Consider the following 25,244-nt stretch of genomic DNA (forward strand, 5'->3'; position numbering starts at 1 on the left):
TAAAGCATTTCCTAAACACAGTGCCTAGAGGTGTGTTGACATCCTGTACAGTTAACATTTATAGGAATATTTGATCACCTGTTTTTTGAGTAGTTTGATGAAATGAAAGTATACCAAAAGAAAAATATTGTGGTTAGCAATCTGTTTTTACCACATTCAAAACATTAAGGAACACAATTTACTGAAATGGTCCACTTAAACACATTATGTGAGTGCTGCTGTAGGCTGCTGCTGCCAACCTAGTCCACTCCTAATCTCCTCTTAGGGCAAAACTACTTGTTACAGCATCTACAGGTCTGACCCATGGATCTTGACATCACTTAAGATCAAAATTCAGCAATTTAAAAAGGCTGTGAGGGTCTGATCAGCCCACAGCACATTAGAACCACATGGTCTTGTCCCTCCCCCATACCTTTTCAAGTGCCAAGACAGCCCCACAGCTATTTTGGCACTTGAAAAGGCTTGGGGGAGGGAGATAAGATTTCTTAGTTGGTTCTGCTCTGCTGCTCTAGCAGCATTTTTAAATAGCCGAGTTCTAAAATGGCATCAACATCCATGAGTTGAACCTGTGAACACCATTAACTTGCTTGCTTGTTTGTTTGCTTGTTTACTTGTTTGTTGCCCACCTTTCTTACTGAAACTCAAGGTGGATTACACAGTGTAAATCATTAAGATCAGCAGCTGAGGCATTCGATAAACAAAACACTAGAGTATGCATTGAATGTGCGTGCACAAGCAAGCTGTTGCTTTTCCCCATTTTCAGTGTGGCATCTGAATTAAGCCCTGCTCAGATATCTTGTTTGGCCCTTACTGTCTCCATGTGGAGATGGAGCAGCAAATGTTTCTTCCATCCTCAATCCCAGGCATGTTTAAATGCTTCATGGTCACCCATGCATAACCAATAGGGTTCCCAGTTGCCCGATGGTGGAAGGCAATCTTCCAAGGATTTACTGCATTGGAAGGCAATCTTCCAAGGATTTACTGCATTGCAAACCACCGGTCACAATCATCCACCATTGGCAGACAACCCAGGCAAGTGCATAGCAGACATGCTCCTAGAGGGATGCAACAACATCACTTCTTTAACTGACGTCATCGCACTGGTGGTGGTGGGCATGCTCCCACTCTTTGCAGAGCCCAATTCTGGCCCCTAATGGGCTAAATTGGCCCTGCGCAAAGTGACGTCATCGCGGCAGGAACGCATGAGTGAAGATCAGCTTTCCGGTAAGTACCAGGTTCCACCCCCCTTCTATGGTAAACTGGGAGGAAGCAGCTGAACCACCACTGCCCCTCACTCTCCCCATTCATCACCTGAGGGTACAGCCTCACCTTGCCTAATTTATAGAACTGACCATAGGTGCGTATCTCAGTCTGGTTTTTTCCCCTTTCTCATTAATCTCTGGTAGGATTTGTCTGAGAATATACATGTTGTGGTTTGAGCATATGGATCTTGAACACTGGATCACAATTATAACTTACAATTGTAACTCTGATTTCTAGTCTCTTTTTGACTAGGATTTCCAAATAAAGATATTAATAAATGGCCCAGCACTTCTGGGAAAGCTGTCTGTAGAGAACCATAGGGTACATTGCTCTAAACAGAATTTGCACTAAAATAATTCTGTGAATCCCTCCTCCCCATTGTATAAAGAGGGCTGCCAAGGCCACAGGTCTCACTGCCAATCACTGCTGGAAGCGGCAGGGGGAGAAAAATTAAAAAAAAAATAAGGCCTCATCTGATTACAGAAAGTTCTTACTACAGAGTTCTGACCTTTCCTAGAGTTACCCAGAAGTAGGGTTACCCGCCTCAAGTGGGGGCAGGGTATTTCCTGCTCTCAGACTCTGACCCCCACCTCCTCTCATCTGGCTGGTGGGGGGGAGGTGCAGGAATGGACCTGGGAATACCACAGCATGTTCCCGCACCCTGCAGAACACTTCTGTGTCATGCCAGAAAGATGTAATTCCCAGCAGAACGTAAAAATGTTCCAGAGTGTACATGTGCACTGTGTGTTGCCAGTCTCTCGCTGGGGGTAGGGGATCTCCCACTCACACCTCTTCCACCCCCACCCCAGCTTACCTGGCCAGCAGGGGAGGAACATGCCTCCTGTGGGGGGTGCTCCCAGGCAGCGCTGCATGCTACTGTGGGCCCGACCCGAATTGGGCTGCTGGGGAGCACAGGGGTGCTCCTGCATTCTGAAATGACCCAATTCGGGCCCAAATTAGGCCGTATCAGGCCAAATTGGGTCCAATTCAGCCCCCTGTGAAATGTGGGAGCACTTCAGGGGATGGCTATGGCCCATGTGATGATGTGACTTCCCAGAAGTGATGTCATCATGTGGGCTGGGAGCATGCGCGCACACACTATGTGCATGTGCGAGGAAGAAGGGGGGAAGGTAAGTGCCGGGTCCCTCACCTCCCACTGGGAGGACAGGGGGACCTGGCAACCTTAGGTAGGTCCCATCCCTCGCTTTCATGCCTGGAGGTCCTATCAACCCTACCCAGAAATAACAAAGAACAGCTCTAGGAAATGCTGTATGGCAAAGTTGGAAGTTCTTACTATAGTTTCCATGTAGTTCTAGGAATGGCCAGAACTCTATGATAAGAACTTTCTGTAAGTAGACAAAACCTGCAATTGTAACGTTATATGAACACATAGTCATGGATATTTTGCTTCTGTTCTGATTGACTTGGATATAATGCAAATCTCAGAATGAATGAACTGAAACTTTTCTTTCCCAAAGCTCAAGTGAGGCCTTTCAGCAGAGCAATTAGCTCCAAGTCATTTGAAGACAGAGTGAAATAATGCTGCAGGCTATGCTATAGCAAGATAAACAACGGTGACATGATTCAGCAGGGATCAAAGGGGCACTCTCACATACAGCCAAGGATGATTGGGGGAAAGCACTGGATTTTCCTAAAAGCACACTTGTTGTGCTTATTTTCTATTTCTTGTAAAGCTGTCTGAGTAGTCATTCAAATAGTACATTCTTATTATGTTTCTTTGTAAGGAAATCCCACTGAACTGAATGGTGCTTAAGTTTGCAGTGGCACCCAAAGTGTAGAACCAGGTCAGGCATAATTACATGTGGTTTGAAACACTGGTGGGGGGAGAGGATTGCTGCTGTCTGAACTAAATTTTTGCCAATGAAAGTGCAACAGAGCTTTCCTCCTATATACTTACCCTTCCCCAAGAGATGGTGTTTGTATATCTTAACCCCCAATCTCCCCAAGCGTGAAAAAACTGAATTTCTTGACAACCTGAATACAAAGTTTACAAACACTGACACTTTTCTCCAATTCACAGCTGTGTTTCTCAGCATAGACACACACCCCTACGCAGACCCTGCTTTGACAGAAATTCACCACAAAAAGTTGAATGCCTCATGTCTGTTATGTCATTTGAACTTTGTGGTTAGAATGGGTGCATTCTGTGGTAGTACCTGCTTATCTCCTTTTTTAAAAAAAGAAGAAATTATGTGTCTGGTAAAAAACAGAAATGAGATTGCAGGTGTGTGTCCACAAGGAGTTTGGAGGTGTGCCAAGCATTTAACCTCTATAGACTGCCTGAAAGCTCGGAGTGCCAGCACTAAGTCACGCTGAAGCCCACAGGAAAATTTTTCTGGGATCAAAGCCTTAGGAAATTAAGGAACAGTCAACTCTGCCAGCCAAGAAGATACAGGAGGGGATACAGCTGGAGCTTTGAGGCTGATCTGTAAAGAATGAGAATTCGTAAGGAGACAAATAGTTGAATTGTGTATTTTGGATCTTCAGTGCAGGCAAAGTAGTAGTTTAGGGATCACATATGTTTTATTAATCTCATAACTGTAAGCATTTTAAAATATGAAACCTCTAAATTTTCAAAGTTTGCAACAAAGTGGTTGCAAAATTCTATGTGGCATAGTTACACAATTGGTTTAGTTAGGAATTAAAGGTATACCATCAACAAAAAGGCTGTTTGTATATACAGTTAGAACCTTCAAGCTTCCCCAAGTGTTGAGAAATTCCAAGGGCAGTGCTTCTCGGGCAGGTTTCCTTTTTGCATATTTATCAAAGAAGCACTCCTAAAGATCTTCCAGGTATTCCCAAGGTGTTTCTGCCGGCTTGGCTCACAACTGTCTCTTTCTCTCCCAAATTTGTTTTTTCTCTCTTTCTTATACATGTACCCCTGCCCTATTCCTTCCAGCAGGGAGTGGCTTTAACTCCCCCACATTCTGATGTGTGCTTTAGCAGAGCCACTTTCTAACCACGAGTAGTCACTTAACGCATCTGACGAAGTGGACTGTATGCCATGAAAGCCTATGCTAGAATAAAAATGTGATAGAGTTTCAAGTGCCACAGGACGCTTGTATGCTTCCCCTAGCAATTGGTGTCTATTGAGGAAACATCCACAGTACTTAAGAAGCATTATTTTTCTTTTGTTCTAGGTCCTTGCTCCTACCAGGCATGCCACTTTTGGCCTGTAAGACACATTCAGACCTGTAAGATAGACACATTTATTGTAACCAAGAGCACCAAACCACAGCAATAGATGATCAAATAATTAATTTTGCAAATAGAATGTTGTGATATTGACACTTCTATTCTAGTAGAATAACCCTGAGGCTAACCCATTGTAGCACTTGTGGGCTGTAGCGGGTTTAAAGGACAGCACCATTTGCAAATAAAGTTGCCAAATTAGCCACTTTCCACCCATCTCTCAGAATAGTCTGTTATTTCCATAAAGGGTTTGGGGTGTATGGAATATAGCTCTTGTAGCTGGGAGGTCAACCCGCTTACGTTTAACTGGTTCTGGCTTTTGGCTTTCAAGGCAACCTAGGTGACAACAGGTCATTCACCCAGGGCTGCTACTCTGATTTGGTGTAAACCAACCAGGGCTCACTCCACACGCCAATAGGGTAGCAGTAGCAGGTAAACCAGCCACTGTGGCACCATCACCACACTTATCTTGGGCTTGTCAGGGCAAAGGCTCACTCTGCATGGACCTGTGTGGTGATTTTCCCATCTACTTGCCAACCATGATTCTGTTGCTGTGCTTCATTCTGGGCCCAGTGTACCACAAACAAAAAATTTCAAAGCTGTCATTGGCTGCTTGAGTGATCTGTATTATCCATAAGCCATGGTTTGCTGGGTAAGTCAGAAACTCACATGTTCACTCTTGGCCACTTTGTGAGATAGTGGTGAGCAGTAGGGGGATTCCAAAAAGGACAGGCTGAGTGAGCATCACTAAGATTTCTGGGCTAATTCAACCCAGCTGTGGGCCAGCACAGAAGTGGGTTTTGGCCTGAATGTCAGTTACTCAGCCCATGATCAAGTCAGTAGAAGCTGGCAGGACATGTGTGACTATATTTAGGCCAAACTGCTAGCTATCTGCTCCCCTGGCAAGCAGAGTGGTGGTGGCTGCATGAATGGGCCTGGAGAAACAGTCAGCCAGGAATCAGTCCTGAGGACCAGACCTGATAGGCATATGTTTGTGTGTGTGTGTGTGTTGAGCTTCAATTTTTGGTTTTCTTTGTACGTGACTTTTTAGATGGGGCTGTAGCTAGAGATGGGCACGAACAGCAATATGAACAAAAAAAAGCCATGAACAGCCCAATCTACTGTTTGCGAACAAGCTGTTTGTAAGGCCCCATTCTAAACGAACAGGTGGTCATTGCAAGCCTCGTTTGTTGCTGTTCGTCAAGCCAGACAGTCTGGCACCTGCAATCAATTCCCTTGGCAACTTAGGCAGGGATTGTCTGAACTCTGTCTGAACTCTTGCTGTTGCCCTGGAAACCCCAATCTAAGCCGAATTTAGCTTGATAGGCAGGTCTTTCTTCCAAGTGTGGACTGGAGCTCCAAATTTGTTACAAGAGGAAAAGACCAGGGGGGAGGGGGGCTCCCAGCTCTGGCTTTCAGGGAGAGACAGCTACTGTTAGAGAGACAGGGTGAGTGTATTGGAGCTTGAATTTTCTTTGTGTGTGGTGGGATAGGGACCTACCCCTTCAGGTTCCAGGGCTGCTGCCAGGCTCTGGGGCCAAGCTATTATTTATTATTGGTACCTTTCCTGCTGCCTGCTCAGGTAGGGTTTCTGGGAGTGGTGCGGTAGGGATCTACCCCTTCAAGTTCCAGGGCTGCTGCCAGGCTCTGGGGCCAAGCTATTATTTATTATTGGTACATTTCCTGCTGCTGCTCAGGTAGGGTTTCTGGGAGTGGTGCGGTAGGGATCTTGATGGCTGGAGGAGAGCCTGTTTGCCCTCACGAACAACCAACATGTTCGTGAACAGGATTATATTCATCAATGTTTGTTGTTCGTTGATGGCAATGAACAATGAACACCATGTTCGGTTTTTTTTTCTGTTCGTGCCCATGTCTAGCTGTAGCTCACTGGTACAGTATCCGCATGGGATATTCAATCCCCCAACACCCGCCGTTAAAAAAGGATCTGGTGCTAAGTGATATAAAACAGCTTTATCGGTTCATGTGTTGATGCTGTTTGAGTGCTTTCTTTCAGGGACTTCATTCTGGAAAATCCATAGCAGAGAAGAACAAATCGGCATTCAGTATGGGAGCAGGGGTCCTGAATGTAAAAGAGCTAGTTTTAAATATTTTTCCAGCAGCATAACTGTTCTATTTCTTTCCTTTTTTTTCTCCAAAGATCTTCATTTGTTCAGAAAGAGAACCATCAACTGTTTTCTAGCTAGTCTTTTTCTATTCCAATTTTTTTCTGTTTAAAAGAAATTATTAATTTACAGAGTAGCCTTGGGCCAATAATTGCCTATCTGTAAAATATTTTCTACAAGCCTAATTTCTTGGTAGCAATACATATGTATTACTTGACCTGAAGTGTTTCTTGGCTCACTGTCGTGAATTATTGGCTCTCTAGGTTATTTCCTGCTTTTTGATTGTGGCATAGTGGAAGATGTTGTGATCTGATGGTTGCCTGATACCATGAATGGATGAATTGTTTGGTGGTAGAGGGCATTAGATGCAATAGGTGTCCATTTTCTGTGAGTCCCAATCCCTGATTCCAGGCTTTCCACTCAGGAAGAACATTACTCTATTTCAAGAACTGGTAATCCTAATAATGATGGCATATGAATATATTTTGTTGAATGTGAACACGCTGTCCTGCTCCAATTCATTGACTGCCACCTACAGGGGACAGGGGAAAGCTCAGCTTTATTTATTGATCCATTACATTTCTGTTTTGCTGGTGTTCTTTTGCCTAATGGAACTCCTGCAGCAGTGTTGCATCACATATTTCTTTTACCCAGTGTTTTGTTGCTCTGGATAGGCTGAAGTATCTGGGTCATATAATGTGCCTTTATTCATTTATTTTATTTATAGTTTGCCTTTCTCACTGAGACTCATGGTGGATTACAGAGTGTAATTCAATCTGATCAACAGCTTGGACATTCAATAAACAATACTGTAGGTTATAGATTGCAGAATTTTGAAAACAAGCAGAAATCTGATACACCTGAATTCACCAGAGAATCTTCCCTTTGATAAAGCTACTGTAATTCGTTAACATCCAGCTATCTCATTAACAAAGGCAAAGCCAGATGGAGTCAGTACTGATATTCATACATGGACTAAAATGTTTGCTTTCATTTATTAATGCTCTTGGAGTCCCGTATGTGATATCTGTTGTGATGTTGTTGACCTAGCCAGCCACTCCTGAGCTTGCTTAGCTAGTGTGAAAGTCATTTTAGGATACCTATCTGTTGTTTTTTTAACTCAAAAGCTAAAATTTCTCAAGCTTCTCTTCCCTTGATTTGTATCTTTCAGTCCAACAAGGTTCCTGTAGTACAGCCGTCTCATGGTGTCCATCCGCTCACCCCACTCATCCCATACAGCAATGAACATTTCAGCCATGGCTCCCATTCGCCACACTTGCCAGCCGACATCAACCAAAAACAAGGTAACCATGGTTCTCTCTACCCTTTGGTGTTACTCGGGGACTGATGGTAATTTTTGAAAAGATATACATGGGAAAGTGTATATTAGTGTTGGGCTTGTAAGTGTACTAGCATTTACCCACATTGCTGTAGATTGGAGCATCATCCAAGGCAAATGTTCATGCATTTAGTAGGCCATACCCATTTTGCATACAACATCAAGCATGCTTCCTTCATGATACTATGCAAAATATTTTCAGGTTTATTTTTTTTATATAATAAAAGAACCTTTTGGGGCAGGGCATTGTGGGTGGAGAGAAGAACTTTTCCTCATGAATGTTTCTTCGCGCCAAATGGTCCCCAGCTGCTTCTCTGCTTATAGGGCTCAAAATGAACATTTTAAGGACCAACATGATTTGAGCCCACTGACAGAAAGGGGGGGTTGGAACAAGAGTTGCAGTAGAAAAGCTATGGGTATGGGCAGGGTTAAACACCTCCACCCTAACAGCTTCTCCACTCCAAATTGCCCCATTCCAAAGCTGCATGCCTTAAAAATAAAAATGGTTATCTAATACATATATTTTCTCTTGATTATAAGGCCCAGTTTACACAAATAAATTGATGGGGTGGTCAGTCAAAGTGGAGTGAGCTGTGCACATAGTAAAATGTTTATATGGTACCACACTATGATGCAGCTAAACACTTTTTTTTTTTTGCATTACCAGCAAGCTGCGAGTAGCACATTGAATGATTGTGTGATCCATCAAGCTCGATTGCCAGTTGTAATCTTGGTGGCACTATCACCTTACCAGTTGGGAACTTTATCTTTGGTAACTGTGACAGAACTTTAAGGTCTTCCTGAGCTGTCTAGTTAGACATGATCTGGGCCAGAAGCATCTACTGTTCAATTCAGTGCAGTGTCTGCTCAGCATTGAACTAAATCAGGAATATGCTACAACACTGTTTGATAGATTAGGTCTGATTCTTGTATGGTTGCAGGCTACAATCAGGTCCAGTTCTTAGTTCAAAAGAGCCAAGCAGCCACTTCAGGTGTAACAATGAGCCAATGATGCCAACACACTGCGAAAGCATCTTATCAGCCAGCGATGGTATGGGAAGTGGGCCTCTCTGTTTCCCTACTTGCATTCTGACATGGTAGAAGGCCATAAACCACTTGACCTTTCTGGATGTTTGCATCAAGTTTCATTGTGAGTTACTATGCAAACACTCCTTGAGAGGTATAAAAGATATTCCACCTGCAGTGTTTTTCATAGCTCGTCTGAAGTGACTAAATTTTATGTAATTTTATGGCACTAATTATCAGTTACTGATTCTTTTTCCCCTCTGCTCCTGAGCAGTGGCAGAGTGGCATACCTTGTGTGGTTAAGCATGTTGCCAAATGCTGGGACTGTTGAGAGCTGTATATAGCTAATGTGGTTAAACTGCATACGTGACAACATTTTTACCCCCTTATAGTATTATCCTGGCTAATTTATTGCAGTGCAGCTTCTGACCATTTTTACCCTGGTTTTGGGAGATTTTAATTTTCTTGCTCTCTGGAAATCAAACACATTTTCAGCACTTGCTTCCTAAATTACCCACCAACCTTCAATTAAATTAAACTAAAAAGAAGAAAAAATAAAACACTGACAAATTGTAACCTACAAGAAACTCAACCAAGGGCAAATATCCAAGTCTGACAGGAAGTGGTGAGTGAGGATGTTTCAAATCCAGCATAGCTCTTCTGGGAATGTAGCACAATGCACCTTATATCCGTGTGTCCTTGAAATTACCCACTGAAATGAATCTCCTGACTCTTCAAGGGGCTTTGAAAGTTTCTATGAATGCACCTCAGAGACTTACTTAACATATAATGAGATAAAACAAACCTTCCCAGAGGACTGATGACTCCCCTGCTGCAACCGCTCACTGAAATTGTAGTTGTCGTAATTGATAGTACCCAGTATGATTTTCTGTTGAGAGTCTGGAGCTGCACAATTTTTGCTGACTGAACGTGTGCCAGAATACATATCTGTAGTATTTTTAAGACAAGGCTTTTTATGTAAGAGAGGAGAGCCTTCTTAATTCAGGGTCACGGGTAAAAACGAATTGACACTACTTCTTTTTCTCCCACTCTCTCTCCAGTTGGAGAGTAAAATTGCTCGGTGTGAATTTTGGAGGTGCTTAGCATTCCTTGTTCAACATGGGTATAAATCCTCCTCATGTTATCACTTAATTCACATGAGAAACTGGTTAGGGATATCCCTGTAGTTGAAAAGTGTGTAGCAAAAATCTGAAATCTTCCATCAAGAAACGACCCTCAAAATTAGGAATTGTTATCACACTCCATGCAGCTTTGGATTTTCATACAGTGGTGGGACCATTGAACTACTCACTAGAAACTACAGAGTGTCTCCTTCAAGTTGGGCTGTTTCCACAGTGATGTTTTGCTCTGCCTTGGCTTCCTTACTGAAGCATTTTTTCAGGAGCATCCACATTTATTTATTTTTTAGATTTTTATACCACCTCTTTCTCAAATGAGGCCCAAAGCAGTTTACAACATTAAAAACAATAAATATTATATATTAAAACTAACAACATAACAACAATTAAAGGGTCCCAAAAATAAAATCAATAGTAAAAAAAACCCAACCAGGTAGCAAAGATTCCTTTGTCCTGTTCTCAACTGTTTCCACCACTCTTCTGTGATCTTTCCCAAATTGATATGATTTGTTTGGAAAGTTCAAAGTCATATATCCTTGGACGCCATGTGGATAGAAAGATGCATGTTTTTTCAAGTCCCACCCGCATAGACATTATTTTCTTTGCCTCATTCCATATGACACCCATCCCCTCCACGTACACTCCAGGGCCTTTTCAGGATTTTAAAAAAATGGTAACACCTATATCACTATAGCATTGTAACATTATATTGATCTATTGCAACAATGTACTAGTTCTCAGCTTTCATTTGTCTTCTTCAAAACATTAAGTATCTAGCCTTTTTAGTTGCTGAGTTAAAAGGGGAAAGGTACTGGTTACACATTTCTCCTTATAGCTCTACAACCCAAAGACCAGGAACCTACTTGTTTTTAAAATGAAACCTGTGAGCTAGTTGGTTGCAATATAATGTTAAAATGCTATAGCAATATAGCTATTATTAATTTAAAACTTCTAAAATTTGGCCCATATCATTTGGTTATGGTGCATCAAATATAAGATCCTAAAGAAAAATGAAGGATTTTTCAAGATCAGCACAAATAGTGTATGCTAGTGGGACATACTGAAGTGGGGATTGGTTAATCACACTTTCTTGATCTAGCCTGCCTCACAGTTTTGTTATGATGATAAAATGGAAAAAAGGAAAGCCATATATGTCACCATGTTCCTTGAAGGAAGAGTGGGCTAAAAAGGTATTGGATGGATAAAACCTCTCACACACACTCAATATCCAATGACATCAATGCTATCCAGACTGTGTTTTTAACCCCTGACAATCAGCTGCTTTTGATGGCATAACTGTACCTTAATATTAGCAATTATATACTATGTACAAAGCACTTCCACTTACATTTTCCTTCTAATTCATATAACTATCTTGTATGATAGCCCTGTACTGTTATACCTGTATTGCATATGATGGGGGAGGGGTGAAATGCAGAGAAGATCCAAGACTTGCTGATGGTCATCTAGTGAGTTTGTGGAAGAGGTGAGATTTCAACCAAGAACTTCCCAATTCACATTTTTAGCTATGGTTGATACCAAATTCATCTTCCTTCAACTCTGGATGTTGTCACTCTCAATTCCTTAACTGACTGTTTGCAGTATTCTTTGAAGAGAAGGAAATATACAGGAAAGACTGAGAATATTTGTTACAGTTGTAAACAGAAGGAGACAAAGCATGTACATTGATTCTGGTTATTGAGTGCTAACAAATACAAAACCTTTTGAAAGGTATCTTATTATCTATGTTGTCTGTTCTTAAGACAGCTAGAAATTCTTTAACTTAAAATATTCTAATATGTTGATTCTCTGTCAGGTGTACACCGTCCTGCTCAAACGTCAGACATCTCCGGTTTTTATTCCCTCCCTCCTGGTGGGGTTGGACAGATAACACCTTCAATGGGGTGGTAAGTATTTAAGGCCTGTCACTGAAGATACTGGTTTTGACCAAAATGTGTTAACTGAACACCACTATCGGTCCTATGATATCTGAAATTGTACATTCCAGTACATTTTTCTTAACACCACAGGGTTATCTTTACACTCATCTAGATGAAAAATAGACTGATGTTGCATCTCTCTCCTTCTTGGACTAGGGACTGTGGTGTTGGAACTTAATGCAGAATCTCTTATGGCCAAATTAAACGAGACAATGTCCCTGCATTCAGTCCAGGGACACACCTCCATTTGGAAGAGTGAATTCTTGGGAACTGCAGGGTAACAGGAGAACTCCCCCTCACCACATTGTTTTTCCGACCTGAAACAGCTCTGAGGGGGTGTCAGCAAATAACCCCTTTGTGCCATTTTGAATCAGAAAAATGGCAAGGGAGGAAGGGCTCCTGCCACAGCGGTGCCATACAGAATATGGTCCCAGCAATGCTGTTAAAAAGAGATCTCCAGTGGGTACTCGCTCTACAAAATTAAGATGCTTCCCCAGGGCAAATTTGGGGATGCTGTCTCATGTAGACTGGTCCTATGTCAGCCATGTACTACTATTCTGAAATGCTAACCATGAGGAAGAACATGACATGTCACAGAACTTAAATTTTGCACACCTAGGGCAAGGTCATGTCTATCATGAAATTCTGGCCCTAAAATATATAGTTCTATGTCTCTAATCACAAATAACATATATATTTCTATATCTCCTACCTTATCACAGAGTGATGATTTTACATACAAATAAGCAGATCTAGATATTAAAATACATTTTTCTATACTTTTAAAGGAGCTCATTGGCACTTTATCTACTGCTTGAACAGAATTGTGTCTGTAGACTAGAGAAACACAGATCAAGGCTGTTGACACACAGTCAAAAGAAAAGGGAAAGAAAACTCAGCCCAACTAAACAGGTTAAGCAATCAGAAAGACTGAACAGAACCAATAATGAATCAGTGAAGGAGGATATAAACCTCCTTAACCAGTTAAGATAACAGCACAGTAAATCATTGTATAACTGACTACCAAACACATTTCAGTAAGAAGTTGCCTTCATCTGTGGGAAAATTTTTTTTTTCAGGAGCATTATGTATATAGTCACATAAAATGACCAATTAAATATATGTATCCTGCTGATCAAGTAAAGCACTTCAGTGCACCATTGTGGAATTGGTATCTTCCTATAAATCAGTCTTCAGAATGACTCCACCAATTTTATACTCAGTTCCTGAAATCTGATCAACGATACAACTTTCTCACTGTAAAAGGTAGCTATCTGTTCACAAACACTGCTTCAATTGCTTTACTTGATCAGCAGGGTACACATAGTTCTCCAGAAAAAAAACGTCTACGATGAAAGCAACTTCTTGCCAAAAAAGTGTTTGGTGGTCATTTGGACAATGGTTCAGTATGCTGTCATCTTAACGGGTTAAAGAGGTTTTGTTAATGTACTATATACATCTCTATATATCTGTGTGTGTGTGTGTGTGTGTGTGTGTGTGTGTGTGTGTGTGTGTGTGTGTCTGTCTGTCTGTCTGTCTGTCTGTCTGTCTGTCTGTCGATTTATGAAATTTATATCCTCCTTTACTGGTTCATTATTTGCTACTTGATACATTCAGCTGTAAGCAGATTCTTTATTTCACTACTCAATTTCTTAACCCACACCACCCTTGTGAAGTGGCATTTGTTGACTGGAGAACTGCATGCCTTACAGTCTGAGATGATAACCTATGTTGATTCTTGGAGCTGATTCACATTGTCATAAGGTGGAAGGATCACCAGAAAATTGCTTCTCCTTTTTGCATTTATGTGGTAAATGGCGTTGCGAAACTCTCATATAGTAGAATTCCTGGCTATAATATCCTTGCAAAATAAGTGTTTTCTTGCGTTTTTATATTCTCTTTTGGGGTAGTTTCACAAGACTGTTTTATCACTTGAATGCTGAAGAGAGAGGCCCTGTGCACAAAACCCCTCCACACTTTGACTGAATGTGTGGCTAGTGGGAGTGGACATGAACCCTCCAGTCCCATCTCCATGCAGCTGCCAGATTGTGAGCATGGCATCCACATGTGGTGGAAGTGTTCATGTGTATATTCTCTCCTTGTGATTTGGGACAATGCTTTCCTAAAGTGCCTGTTCAAAGGGAGGGCACATTTGTGGCCATTTTCTCCACGCATAAGTGCTGTGCTTATGAGACGGTGATTGCAAGGGAGCAGGGAAGCTTGCTCATGCCAGCTCCTGCTCTTCACGTATTCAGCCAGCACCTGGTGAAGTTGTGTGTAGAGGGCTGTTGACTCTTGGCGATGACACCCTCCCCACCCCAACACACAAATCAACTTTCAGCTGCAGGAAATGAAAGATATATAAGCCATGTAGTATCATATGCTATATATGGATGCCAGGTTCTTAGGATCGGAGAACTGATGCCGATCTTAAATAGAATACCACTATTAAATGATCATAGCAATAGAAAATAACTCACCACTTACTCTAGAATGATTTATTCAAGTCAGCATTGCTCCAAATTGGTTGACTGTATGAAAACCCATTCAAGATTTACTCGTATGTATAGGTAGCAGCCTGTAAGTGTGAGTTTTTACAGGTCTTAAGACTGGCCTGCACAACTTAACACCCACCAAGCCAATTGCCACCCAGCAGCCATCTATTGTGTGGTTTGCATGGTGTTTGAGATCCTCTCAGTTTTTATAGTTTCAGGTATGAAGAAATACAGGATGTTTATCAAGTGCATAGTGAGCTGCCATGTCCAGAAGGGGCTGTGTCCAATTTGGCTAGTCAAGTAGTTCAAGCCTGTCTTAAAACTGTTCATTTAAGATCCAAGAAAAATAACTCCTCACAACCGATTGCCTATGTATCAGTGGCAGGGGCAAATTAGCTGTTAAGGCTTGTGTTGACAAAACTGTGGCATACACATGTTAAGTGATTTATTTCTTTATGAGATTTCTCCAGAGTGTTTACTAGACATGGGCACGAACCGCATTACAAACCAAAAAAACCCACAAACTGCCTCATTGTCTGTTCGCGAACCGGTGGTTCATGAGGGTCCATGGCCAATGAACCAGTGTTTGTTAGAGGCCCAGTTCGTTGCGTTCGCCCGCGATTCATGAAGCCAGACTGTCAGGCACCATCAATCAATTCCCTTGGAAACGGAGCCGGGGGAAGGCCTGGACTCTGTCTGCATTCCTTCTGTCGCCCTGGAAACCTGAATCGAAGCCCAGCTTACCTTGATTGGCAGGTCTTCCTTCCTACCATGGAGCTGCAAATTGGTTACAATTGGTTACATGGGAGAAGACACCCGGGGGGGGAGGGGGAAGGGGGTGTTCTGTAGCCATGGGCACTCCAATCTCATTCCTGCAAACCCTGATAGGCAGTTCTGATGGCCAACCCCTTGTACACTGGGCCAGTGTCAACTGGTGGCTCTAATTGTATCGAATGGGAGTTTCCTGGGAGCCTCGGATTGGAGAGGGTATAACTCCAAGAGCCCTATTGCAATCTTGACCAAACTTGGTTGTTGGCTGGAGGAGAGCCTGTTAAACACTCCCTGGGAATATGGGCTCTCTAAATCCAATGGGGGCCATTCTGATGCCCACGAACCATGAACCTCAAACCGGTTCGTCAGCAGGAAAAGTTTGTTTAGTTTCATTAGTTTGGGTTCATCAGTAGCACTGAACCACAAACCTCTGGTTCATTAAATTTTTTTGGTTCATGCCCATGCCTAGTCTTTACTGAAAGGAGATGCAATAAAATACATCACAGGGCAGTAAGATATTTGATAACCATAGTATGTTCTAAATATTTATACACAAAGAAGTGGCGCCTGCAGCTTTAGATTTGTATGACTGTTGTTCAGAAGTGAAGTTGTTTTATGATTTCTGTCCTGAATTATTCTGCTTCTTGGGGTGATGACGTAACTCATGATGCAAGGAAAGAGGGACCTGTAAAGAGGCTGGGAGGAACTGTGGCTGAAAAGGAAGCAATTGGAGGAAGATAAGGAATGAGTCAAATGCAAACCTCATGCCAAAAAGGAAAAGAAGGATCATGACCTCTTTTTGCAAGGTTGGGGGTGAAATCTGTTGCTCAAATGCTTTTGGTTTGCAGCGTGATTAACAAAGGCTTCTGCTATGCTTTCTTGTCAACTTCAGCCACAGCACTGAGACACATATCACTATATCAAAGGAAAGACCTGTAGCAAAGTTCAGGAAACCCATATGCAGTCTGTAATATGCCATGGTAGTACATGTAGGGTTGATTTGCTTTCTGTGCTTGCACGGGAGAGCCACATTTAGCTGTGAAAATTCCACAGGCACAGTTGTTGCACGTTATGATCTACACACATTATCTACAAGTTCTTGCAAAATATAACATGATCCTAAAGAATGGGCGGAAATGCCTCTTTGGACTGCTGTCTTCATGCACAGCCCTGAGAAAATTATACATGGTTAGGTCTCCAATAAACTTATTAGTAGAACGCCTGCCTCCCCTGTTGCCGGTGGATTTTTGCTCTTTCTGGGTTGCCTTCATTTGCAATCCAAATGTTTCTTGGCATATGTGTTGCCTTGTCCCTCCACATGCGGTGGGGTGGTCCAGAAGCATGTGTAACTAAGGCTCTCAATTCATTCAAAGATTGCTGGGGAGGGTTGCCCTCTCATGCTTTTTGAAGGTTTTGGCATCTTTAACATTGTTGAAATCAATTATGGAGGAGGAGGAGGAGAGGGAAGGCTTCAGCACCTCCATCTGCCAGTAACAAGCCCTGTGGTATGTGAATGGCTCTGTAGGTTCAGTGTTCTGGAATGAGGCTGACTTCAAACACGAAGCCGTCTTAATACAGGGAGCAGCTTTTCCTTAGCAAGCTGCCTTGCAAAAGTTCAGCAAAGAACAGCTTTTGTACTTGCCAAGTATTTTGGAGAAGAGGAACTGCAAAAAGTCACCCTTTAATTAGACGGAATGACAGTCAGGAGCCTCGTATAAAAATTACTTACAGTCCAGTCCGGTGAGCTTTCTTACTGAAGCCTAGTCACACACCTTATTAAAAAGCCTTGTAAACTGTGTCATTTGTACAACATGCCTGCAGAACTAGGCAACATGTAGGCAGTGTCTCATTGTGATTTTTCTTTCTGGGACTCTGTCAGGTGACTGCTTTTTTAAAATAATAACAAAGGCTATTTTGCCATCCTGGGGTAATAAAAAAAGAAACCTTTCATTGACTGATTTTACAATTAAATTAATTTGCATGTCAGACCCACTGTAGTGCATATCTTGGCCAATGAAGTAATGAATGTCACTTTAACTCTGTTTTCTCACCTCCAAGGCCCTAAACATGAAACTTCAAAGCCTGTTTAAGTCTTCTGATATATCGTAGCATTTGGCTGGGTTTTGGCACATTTATATACTTCCAAGTTCTTGGAGAGATGGTCTTATAGAGTTGCCAGCTCCAGCTTGAGAAATTCCTGGACATTTTGGAGGTGGAGCCAGGGAAAGGTGGGGTTTGAGGAGGGGAGGGACTTCAGTAGCATGTAAAGCCATAGACTCCACCCTCCAAATTAGCCATTTTCTCCAAGGGAACTGATCTCTATAGCCTGGAGAGCAGTTGTAATTCTGGGAGATCTCCAGCCACCACCTGGAGGTTGGCAAACATAGTGGTCTATCATGCAGATTTTTACACAGATGGCTAACAATAAGAATACCTTTAGATTGTTTCAAGGACTCTACTTAGATATTTCCAGGGCTTTTTTTCAGCACCTCTTGAAAATGATCACATGGCCGGTGGCCCCGCCCCTGATCTCCAGACAGAGGGGAATTTAGATTGCCCTCCGTGCCGCTGGAGCAGCGCGGAGGGCAATCTAAACTCCCCTCTGTCTGAAGAGCAGGGGCCGGGGCCACCAGCCATGTGACCATTTCACCAAGGGCAATTTAAACTTTTGAAAACTCCCCCCTTGTTCCAGCTGACCCAAAGTGATGTCATTGTGCGATGCTGAGTTCCACCATTGAGTTCCACCACCTCTTTTCCCAGAAAAAAGCCCTAGATATTTCAATAACCTTTACAACACCTTTGTAAGCCAGGCCTCCGTTATTATCTCATGCTGTAGATGTGGGGCTGGCAGTGAAAGAATAGTGGTTTGCCAAAGATTACCAGTGAGTTTATGGTTGATGCATAATTTGAACTTGTGTTCTAATTGTGTTCTAATTGAACTTGAACTAACTGAAAACTCACAGACATAAAATCAGCCATGCTATATCAGACCAATGGTTCATCGAGTCCAACATTTTCTTTCACATGTTGGCCTACAAGTAGGATATGGGGACTCAGTTCTCTCCTTAATGTTGCCCTCTTAGCCCCCATGCTATGCCTATATAATGTTTATTAATATTAATACTAACCAAAGTAGAGCAGAGCCCAAGAAGGATGTACAAAGGATTTTGCACTATAGGCACCTCCTGGGCTTTGTCTGTCATACTGATCATTCTACCTCAGAGGTTGCCTTTTTAGGATGGGGTTGCTAACTCTGGGGTTGTTTCCCCATAGTCTAAAAATAGTGCGATACTCACAGAAGACCACCAGCTTCCTTGCGCAATTTTTGACGCCATCCATTTACAAAATGCCACGAAGGTGCCATCATCACTGCCTGCCTCCATTTTGTAAATGGATGGTGTCAAAAATCGTGCAAGGAACCCGGCAGCCTTTTGTGAGTATCGCACTATTTTCAGACCGTGGGGAAATGGTCTGGGTTGGGACATTCCTGGAGATTGGGGGTGGGGCCCGAAGAGGGATCATTGTAGGGTATAATGCCATAGACTCCACCCTCCAAAGCAGCTGTTTTTGCCAGGGGATGGATCTCTGTAGTCTGGAGAACAGTTGTAATTCTGGGAGATCTCCTGGCCCCACCTGGAGGATGGCAGCCCTAGGCTACAACCTTTACCTGGTTTTTCCTCAGTTTCCGGAACTTTGAAATATAGGGCCTTCTGCTAGGGTTGCCTAATAGGGTCCAGAGAATACTGGACACTGAGTGGGGTCAGCACTCACCTGTTGAAAAGTAGTAGCACACGCACAAAGTATGCATGCTCTCACCTCTTGGTGTGATAATGTCACTATCGGAATGATGTCATTTTTATGATCTTTTCCCCTTGACCTTCACATCTGTAATTATCATTATCTACTACTGTAGATTGCATTACATAAAAAAAATTCAGACTATACATTTTGAGTGAGTAAAGTTGCGTCTTAAATCCATTTTCCTAATTGCAAAAGACACAATATTTTGTAATAGTTTTTTCACTGCTCCCTAAAATTTCACATTTTTTCCGTTGGAAAAATGGGGGGAGAGAAGTTCTCAGAAAAATGGGTGTGTTTGGTTTTTTCCCCAGAATTTTCCCCTAGGCATTCATATCTTTCCTGTCGATTCATTCCCCCACCCCTAAACTGAAAGCCTCAAACACTTCAGTTTTTCTTCAAAGCAAAAATTCTCAGCCCCCTGATCATTTTAACTGCTCTCTTTTGTTCTGTTTCAGTGCAATCATGTACTTTTGGAGACTGATGAACACAGTAATCCAAATGTGGCCATGTTACCAGTTTATATAAAGGCATTAGGATACTGCCCAATTTATTTTCAATTGCTTCCTTAACAGTTGTAATTGCACTACCCACCATAACCCCACGATCTCTCACCACAGAATCATATGTGTGGTTTAGAATTTTGAACTTATTTAAATTCATATGTTTTGCTGTTCCAGTACTAATTGTTCCAATTTGGAATGAATGTGTGGAGTTCTTCACAGTCAGCAGTGGGTTTTAACCATCCTGCATAATTTGCTGTTATCCACAAACATGGCTGCCTCATCACTTCCCCTGGTCCCCAGATAATTTATGCAACAGTACTGGTCCTAATGCAGAACTGTTAATTCTCCTAACTTGGGAGAACTCACCCCTTCTCTATATTGTGGCATCTGTCAGTTTATTCCTACTATTTGGGTTAGATCTAACCAGTGTAATGAAACTAGAGGGGCAGGATTTCCTCCCCTCCTCCATCGTGCTTCAGTCCATTGAGCATCCCAAATTTCTACTCCTATAGGGCTGAATTTCTGCTTCTGTGGGGGAAATAGAGTGGGGGGAAAGTGGGAATCTGCAATGGGAGGGGGAAAGAGAAATCAGCATCTTTCCCTGCACCAATAGAAGGGCTATTATGCCAGGAGAAATACTTTAGATCTCACTCTTTGTTGTTTAACCAATTACCAATGCATAGGTAGAGCCATCATCTTATCCAATAATTGTTAAACTTACTGAGGAGCCTTTGGCAAGAGGCTTGGTCAAAAGCTTTATGGAAAGCAGTTATATAATTTTTACAAGATTACCCCTATCTACAGGTTTACTGACAGTCATGAAGATTTCCTGAAGATTGGTGAGGCAGGTCTTTCCTTTGCAGAAGCTATGCTCATTCTTCCTCAAGAAGACTTGTTCATTCATATGTTTGTGACATAACTTTAACAATGTTTTATACCAGTGTGCCTTGTTCAGATGCTGGTTGAAAAGGCCTGTAATTTCCTGGCTTTCCCTAATCCCTTTTTAAAAACCGGACTTTTTATGCAGGTTGTCTTTCACTTCTCTTGTAAGGAGGCTGATTTCAGTACATTGCTATTAAAAAAAAAACAGATCAACATCTTAAAGAACTCTCAGGTGAATGAATGCCAGGTAGCTCTAAAATATCGCTGTCTGGCATAGTTCTTCAGATGCCCTTACCACAAAAAATGGCTCCAAGTTGGGTATCCCAATATTTTCTTACATGAATTTACATTTCGTAGGTAATGTAAGGATATTTGAAATTGCTTGTTACCACTTTTTGCCCATTTTTGATGCTTCCTTGATTTTTCTCTTGCTGGCTAGAAGCGTTCTTAGTTTCATTATACCTATGATGTGGCAAATGGGGTGGGGGATGGGGGTAAATAGACACATACATAGTTGTATCTAGTGGCTGTCCTCAGAGCAAAGCTAACTAATCCTGCTTATCAGGACAAAAGCCAATGGAAGGGTTTCTTACTCCATTTAATTCCTAATTTTTTGGAAGATAGCTATCATATACTTTCAGATCATAACAATGGTCATGTTCAGTGGGTTTCACATGTTACATTTGGTACTAATGTATATTAGACTAGGAGGATGCAGGAAGCCTAAGAAGTCTCCTTAGTTATAATATGCACCTTCTTCCTAAAGAAGGAAGAGGAACAGACTTGATCCAGCTGGTGATGCAATGCTAGTCAACCTCAGGATCTCCCAAGGCCAAATTGCCTTGAAACAATAGCAGTGATGACCCCTGAATCCTTGTCAGGACAATTATCTGACTCATCTGTTTGACTAGGCAACTGATCCACTCCATCCTTCTGTGCATTATTACAAGTCCCCATTCATAAAGTATAAAGCTGAAGGTATCAACCAAAGCTACATAGTGGAAGCTTGAATAAGTGAAATTTTATTCATGCTTCAAGGTTATATCCTAGAACTCTAATTCTCAGGAGAGATCTGTGCACAGATGATGCCGATGTGTGCCTGGGTATTCATCAAACTGAGATGCTCACTGTGGCCCCAGTTAATTGCCTGAATGCATCTTTTGAATGCAGATGGGGCATATATTCCTAGTTTGTGATGCTTGCAACTGGTTCTGGAGCTCCAGCCACACTTTAAAACTAATACGCCCAAGCAGAGTCCTAAACACAACCCTATGCAGAACTGCTCCACTCTAAACCAATGTATAATGGGAGCGAAAAATTCAAACCTGTGACCTTTGCCAATTCTGAGTCCAGCTGGAAAAGGATATTTGCAAGAAAAGACGCTTAGATGTAGATGCTTTATGGACTCTTTCTTCCTGATCCCAGGCAGAGCCAGCCTGTATACCCTCTCCCGTCATGTGGATTTAGACAGCCCTATACGTCGGCGCTCTCTGCTGGGGCTACTTTCTCTAGGTAAGTATGAGCTGACTAAGCCAGGACCAATTGCTCTGCTTCTTTTGCAATTCACGCCATGCGAGCTTGCAGCAGCCAGGGAGAGAGAGTCAAGCTTTCAAGTGGCAGCAACAGGGAAGGAATTCTATTTTAAACTGACAACTTTTAAAGTTAAAAAACCTACAAACATTGAGCTCCAAAGAGAACTCTACGATCTTGGCTTTGGTCAACTAATGGTAGTGGGGAGAGAGAACCCTTATGAAGAAGCTATAAAATCAGTCTTCATGTGAGCGCTCCTGCAGTATTCTCAAATGTTCAAATGTCTCCAGCTTCCTTATGGCTTCAGGCAGACAATAGTTTTGAGAGATTTGATCTGAAGTTTCCTCTCCCATGATGAGCAGACATTGCCTTTATCCCAGATTTTTTAAAATAATGCAGAAACTTACAAAACTTGTTCACTGGGGTTGAAATTGTGGAAAGGTAGTCACACAGCACAAGTATTGATCACTTTTTCCAGCTGCTTTCAGATTACATTTTATCAAAGATCGAATCACACTGTTGTCTGTCTTCAGCATAATATACTCTTCATGGGGTAGCATTACAACACCTTAATGCAGCTACTGTAATGGAGGTCCAGCTAGCAGCAGTAGAAATGTTTACATATCCCTGACTGACTCAAGTATGAATTGGGACTGAGAACTGTAGCAGTGTGCAGTGTATGTTCTGCATACAGGTGGTCCCAGGTCCAATCCTGGGCATATCCAGTTTAAAAGATTTCAGGAATCTGGTGCTGGGGAAGACTTTTTGTCTGCCTGAGACCCTGGAGAGTTGCTACAAGTCAGAGTAGACACTACTGAGCTAGATGGATCTTGACTCTGCATAAGGTAGTTTCATGTTCAGATAACCAGATTCTTGGCTTTACTCAACTGTATTTTTGTCGTCTTCTCAATGTACCATGCTGTATTCAGATTATGACGAGAATGCCTTACAATGTTCTCTGAGTTCAAAGTTAATTCTGCAATGGCATCCAAGGAATATTCAACAAGGTGGCCTCAAGCAACTAGCTTTACTTCCATGGAAGTATATAACAATTTACAGCTGAGGATTGTCATGCATAAGTAAACTGCAAAACAAATCCAATACTTAGAGTATTAATTTCTACCGATCACTCCTGGAATATTATGTACTACCACACCTTGTGCAAAATTAGGAAAAAACATAAACCTGCTTTTGCAAGGGAAGGCAGAATTCCCATTGGGCTCCTGGTCTGCACAACTGAATCCTTGCTAATTAGCATGCTCTTATTCCACTAGTGCAAAGACTGGTTGTAAATTGTGAAAGCATTCATTAAAATGAACTTCCTCTGACTTCCTGATTTGCCTGAGAATGCCCATGTGGGATGAACTTTAATCTACAGGAGGTATATGTGCAAGTGCCATTTGTTTGCCTTTTCAGCTTTGGCTTTTCCTGCGTGTTGTCCTGATAAGAATACTTTTAAAGAGTCTGTTGATTAAGATGTTCTGGGATTTACCCTTGGTAATGGAGTAGGGAGAAGGCACATTATTACTGAAGCATTACAGTGATTGCCTTAATTTTCTGCCTACCCCGGGCATTTACTCCCTTCTAAGCATCTTAATAATTAAGATAAATGAGTTCATAGACCTCCTTGGTGGTTTTGACAGTTTCGTCCTTCTCCATGCTGTCATTCCCACTTACTGAGAATGAGGCAGCTTCTGCAGACAAAAAGTGCACCTTGGCAGATAAGGATCAAGCTTCAAGCCATGTCAGTAGATTGAAATCAAGGCATCATTTCTTTTCGTGCCAACAGAGCTAATGAAGAGTGGGTTGTCTCCCATGGGCAATTGCACTGTCTCAAGCATCAATCATAAAGCTTGGTAAACTGACAGCATCGTTTGTTCATGTTGAAAATGCTCTTCCAAGATGATGAAGGGTGCCTACCCCATTAATCTTCAGGATCTGATCTGTGATCACATTGACAGTGGTGGATGTGCCCTCCAAGGTCCCATTGTGCTCTGAAATACTTTAGAGGGGGAGGGAGTGCTGGAAAGGCTGTTCTGTTTGTTTTACAGCATTAACAATACAGTGTCAACAAGTGAGATCTGAACATCTGACATTAAGTTTATAAAGTTGCTAGGCAGAGTGTGGTACAAACCTTCTGGTAAAATCTTATCCTAAACTGAAATACAGTGTGGCTTATTCAGAGACATGAATTACTTGGGAAGGCCAATAGATGTAAGCTCCGAAGGCAATTTTGAAGAGCTTTGTGTGAGAAAGCGAACACAAAATGCCCATCCATCCACACCTCCTGTTTGCAGTGGAGCTGAAAACTGATGTGTGTGCAGAGAATGGTTAAATACAGCTCTTTAGTCATAATCACACACCAAATTAAGTCTTGTAGCCCTTATTTAACTACAGTAGTGGTAGGAAGAAAATCCTGAGTCAGGCTTGGCTTTGGCTGACTCAGTATTGCCATAAACTTCTTCTGGAGCTGCATCAGAGCTCTCCTGTTAGTTCAGAAAGAATGCTTTGCTTACAAAATGTCAGGATAACCTAAGAAAATACGAATAGACGTGTAATATATTCTTAATTGTGATTCATGCTTGGTTGCTACTCTATGGAAAAAAGCAACTCAGAGTGCCACCTAGTGGCTGAACAGCTATTGTTTGTAGAGCAGGTTATTGGGCAAGACAGCGTTGCCGTTGCCAAATGTGGTGCTAATTTTCAGAGAATTACACAATTCCAGAATGTAGAACATAACTGAGCTCTTTGTTTTCAAATATCCCAGTTCTCTAAACTTCTTGAGCCCCATTAATTACAGTACCACTGTTTATATTTTTGGAATTGTCATCTAGCACCCAGCTATTCCTGTTCATGTTTAAACGTCTAGGTCTGCTTTCTTGTGCTTTGAGCTTGTCCTTTTAAGAGCCAGGTCCACCTTCAGTATGTGCTTAACAGATAGAAATCCAAGCAGTCACGTCTTTATTTTATGTTGCAGGCTAACACATCCGTTGGTGCTCAGTCCTGGAATGCATGCCACAGGAATCCCACACGCAGGCATCACATCCCCCTCTGGGAAACAAGAAACTGATCATTATGACCGAAACATGTGAGTGTTCAAGTCTTGGGATAAAGGCAGAGATTTTTTTAAGACCAGCTTCTGTTTCTCATTTGCAGAGCAGGGCCAGGAGGATACAACTTTCAATAAAGAAGTGGTGGGTGAAGAGGACCTTTAAACTC

The 25,244-nt window shown here is 42.1% G+C and overlaps 1 protein-coding gene across 6 annotated transcripts in view; it reads left to right on the forward strand.

Annotated features, from left to right (window-relative positions):
• The window catches only part of TCF7 (transcription factor 7), a 163,020-nt gene that overhangs the window by 111,027 nt on the left and 26,749 nt on the right, over nt 1-25,244 (forward strand). For 4 of the 6 annotated variants that reach the window (XM_054977465.1, XM_054977468.1, XM_054977466.1 and 1 more), the window contains exons 4-7: nt 7,771-7,903; nt 11,920-12,010; nt 21,921-22,007; nt 25,003-25,113. In XM_054977465.1, coding sequence (XP_054833440.1) covers nt 7,771-7,903; nt 11,920-12,010; nt 21,921-22,007; nt 25,003-25,113 — 422 coding nt within the window. The remainder of the gene's footprint in view (nt 1-7,770; nt 7,904-11,919; nt 12,011-21,920; nt 22,008-25,002; nt 25,114-25,244) is intronic. The other 2 variants (XM_054977467.1, XM_054977471.1) reach the window with 1 other exon arrangement.

This window comes from Eublepharis macularius, chromosome 4, assembly GCF_028583425.1.
Source record: "Eublepharis macularius isolate TG4126 chromosome 4, MPM_Emac_v1.0, whole genome shotgun sequence".
In the NCBI taxonomy this organism is placed as follows: Eukaryota; Metazoa; Chordata; class Lepidosauria; order Squamata; family Eublepharidae; genus Eublepharis; species Eublepharis macularius.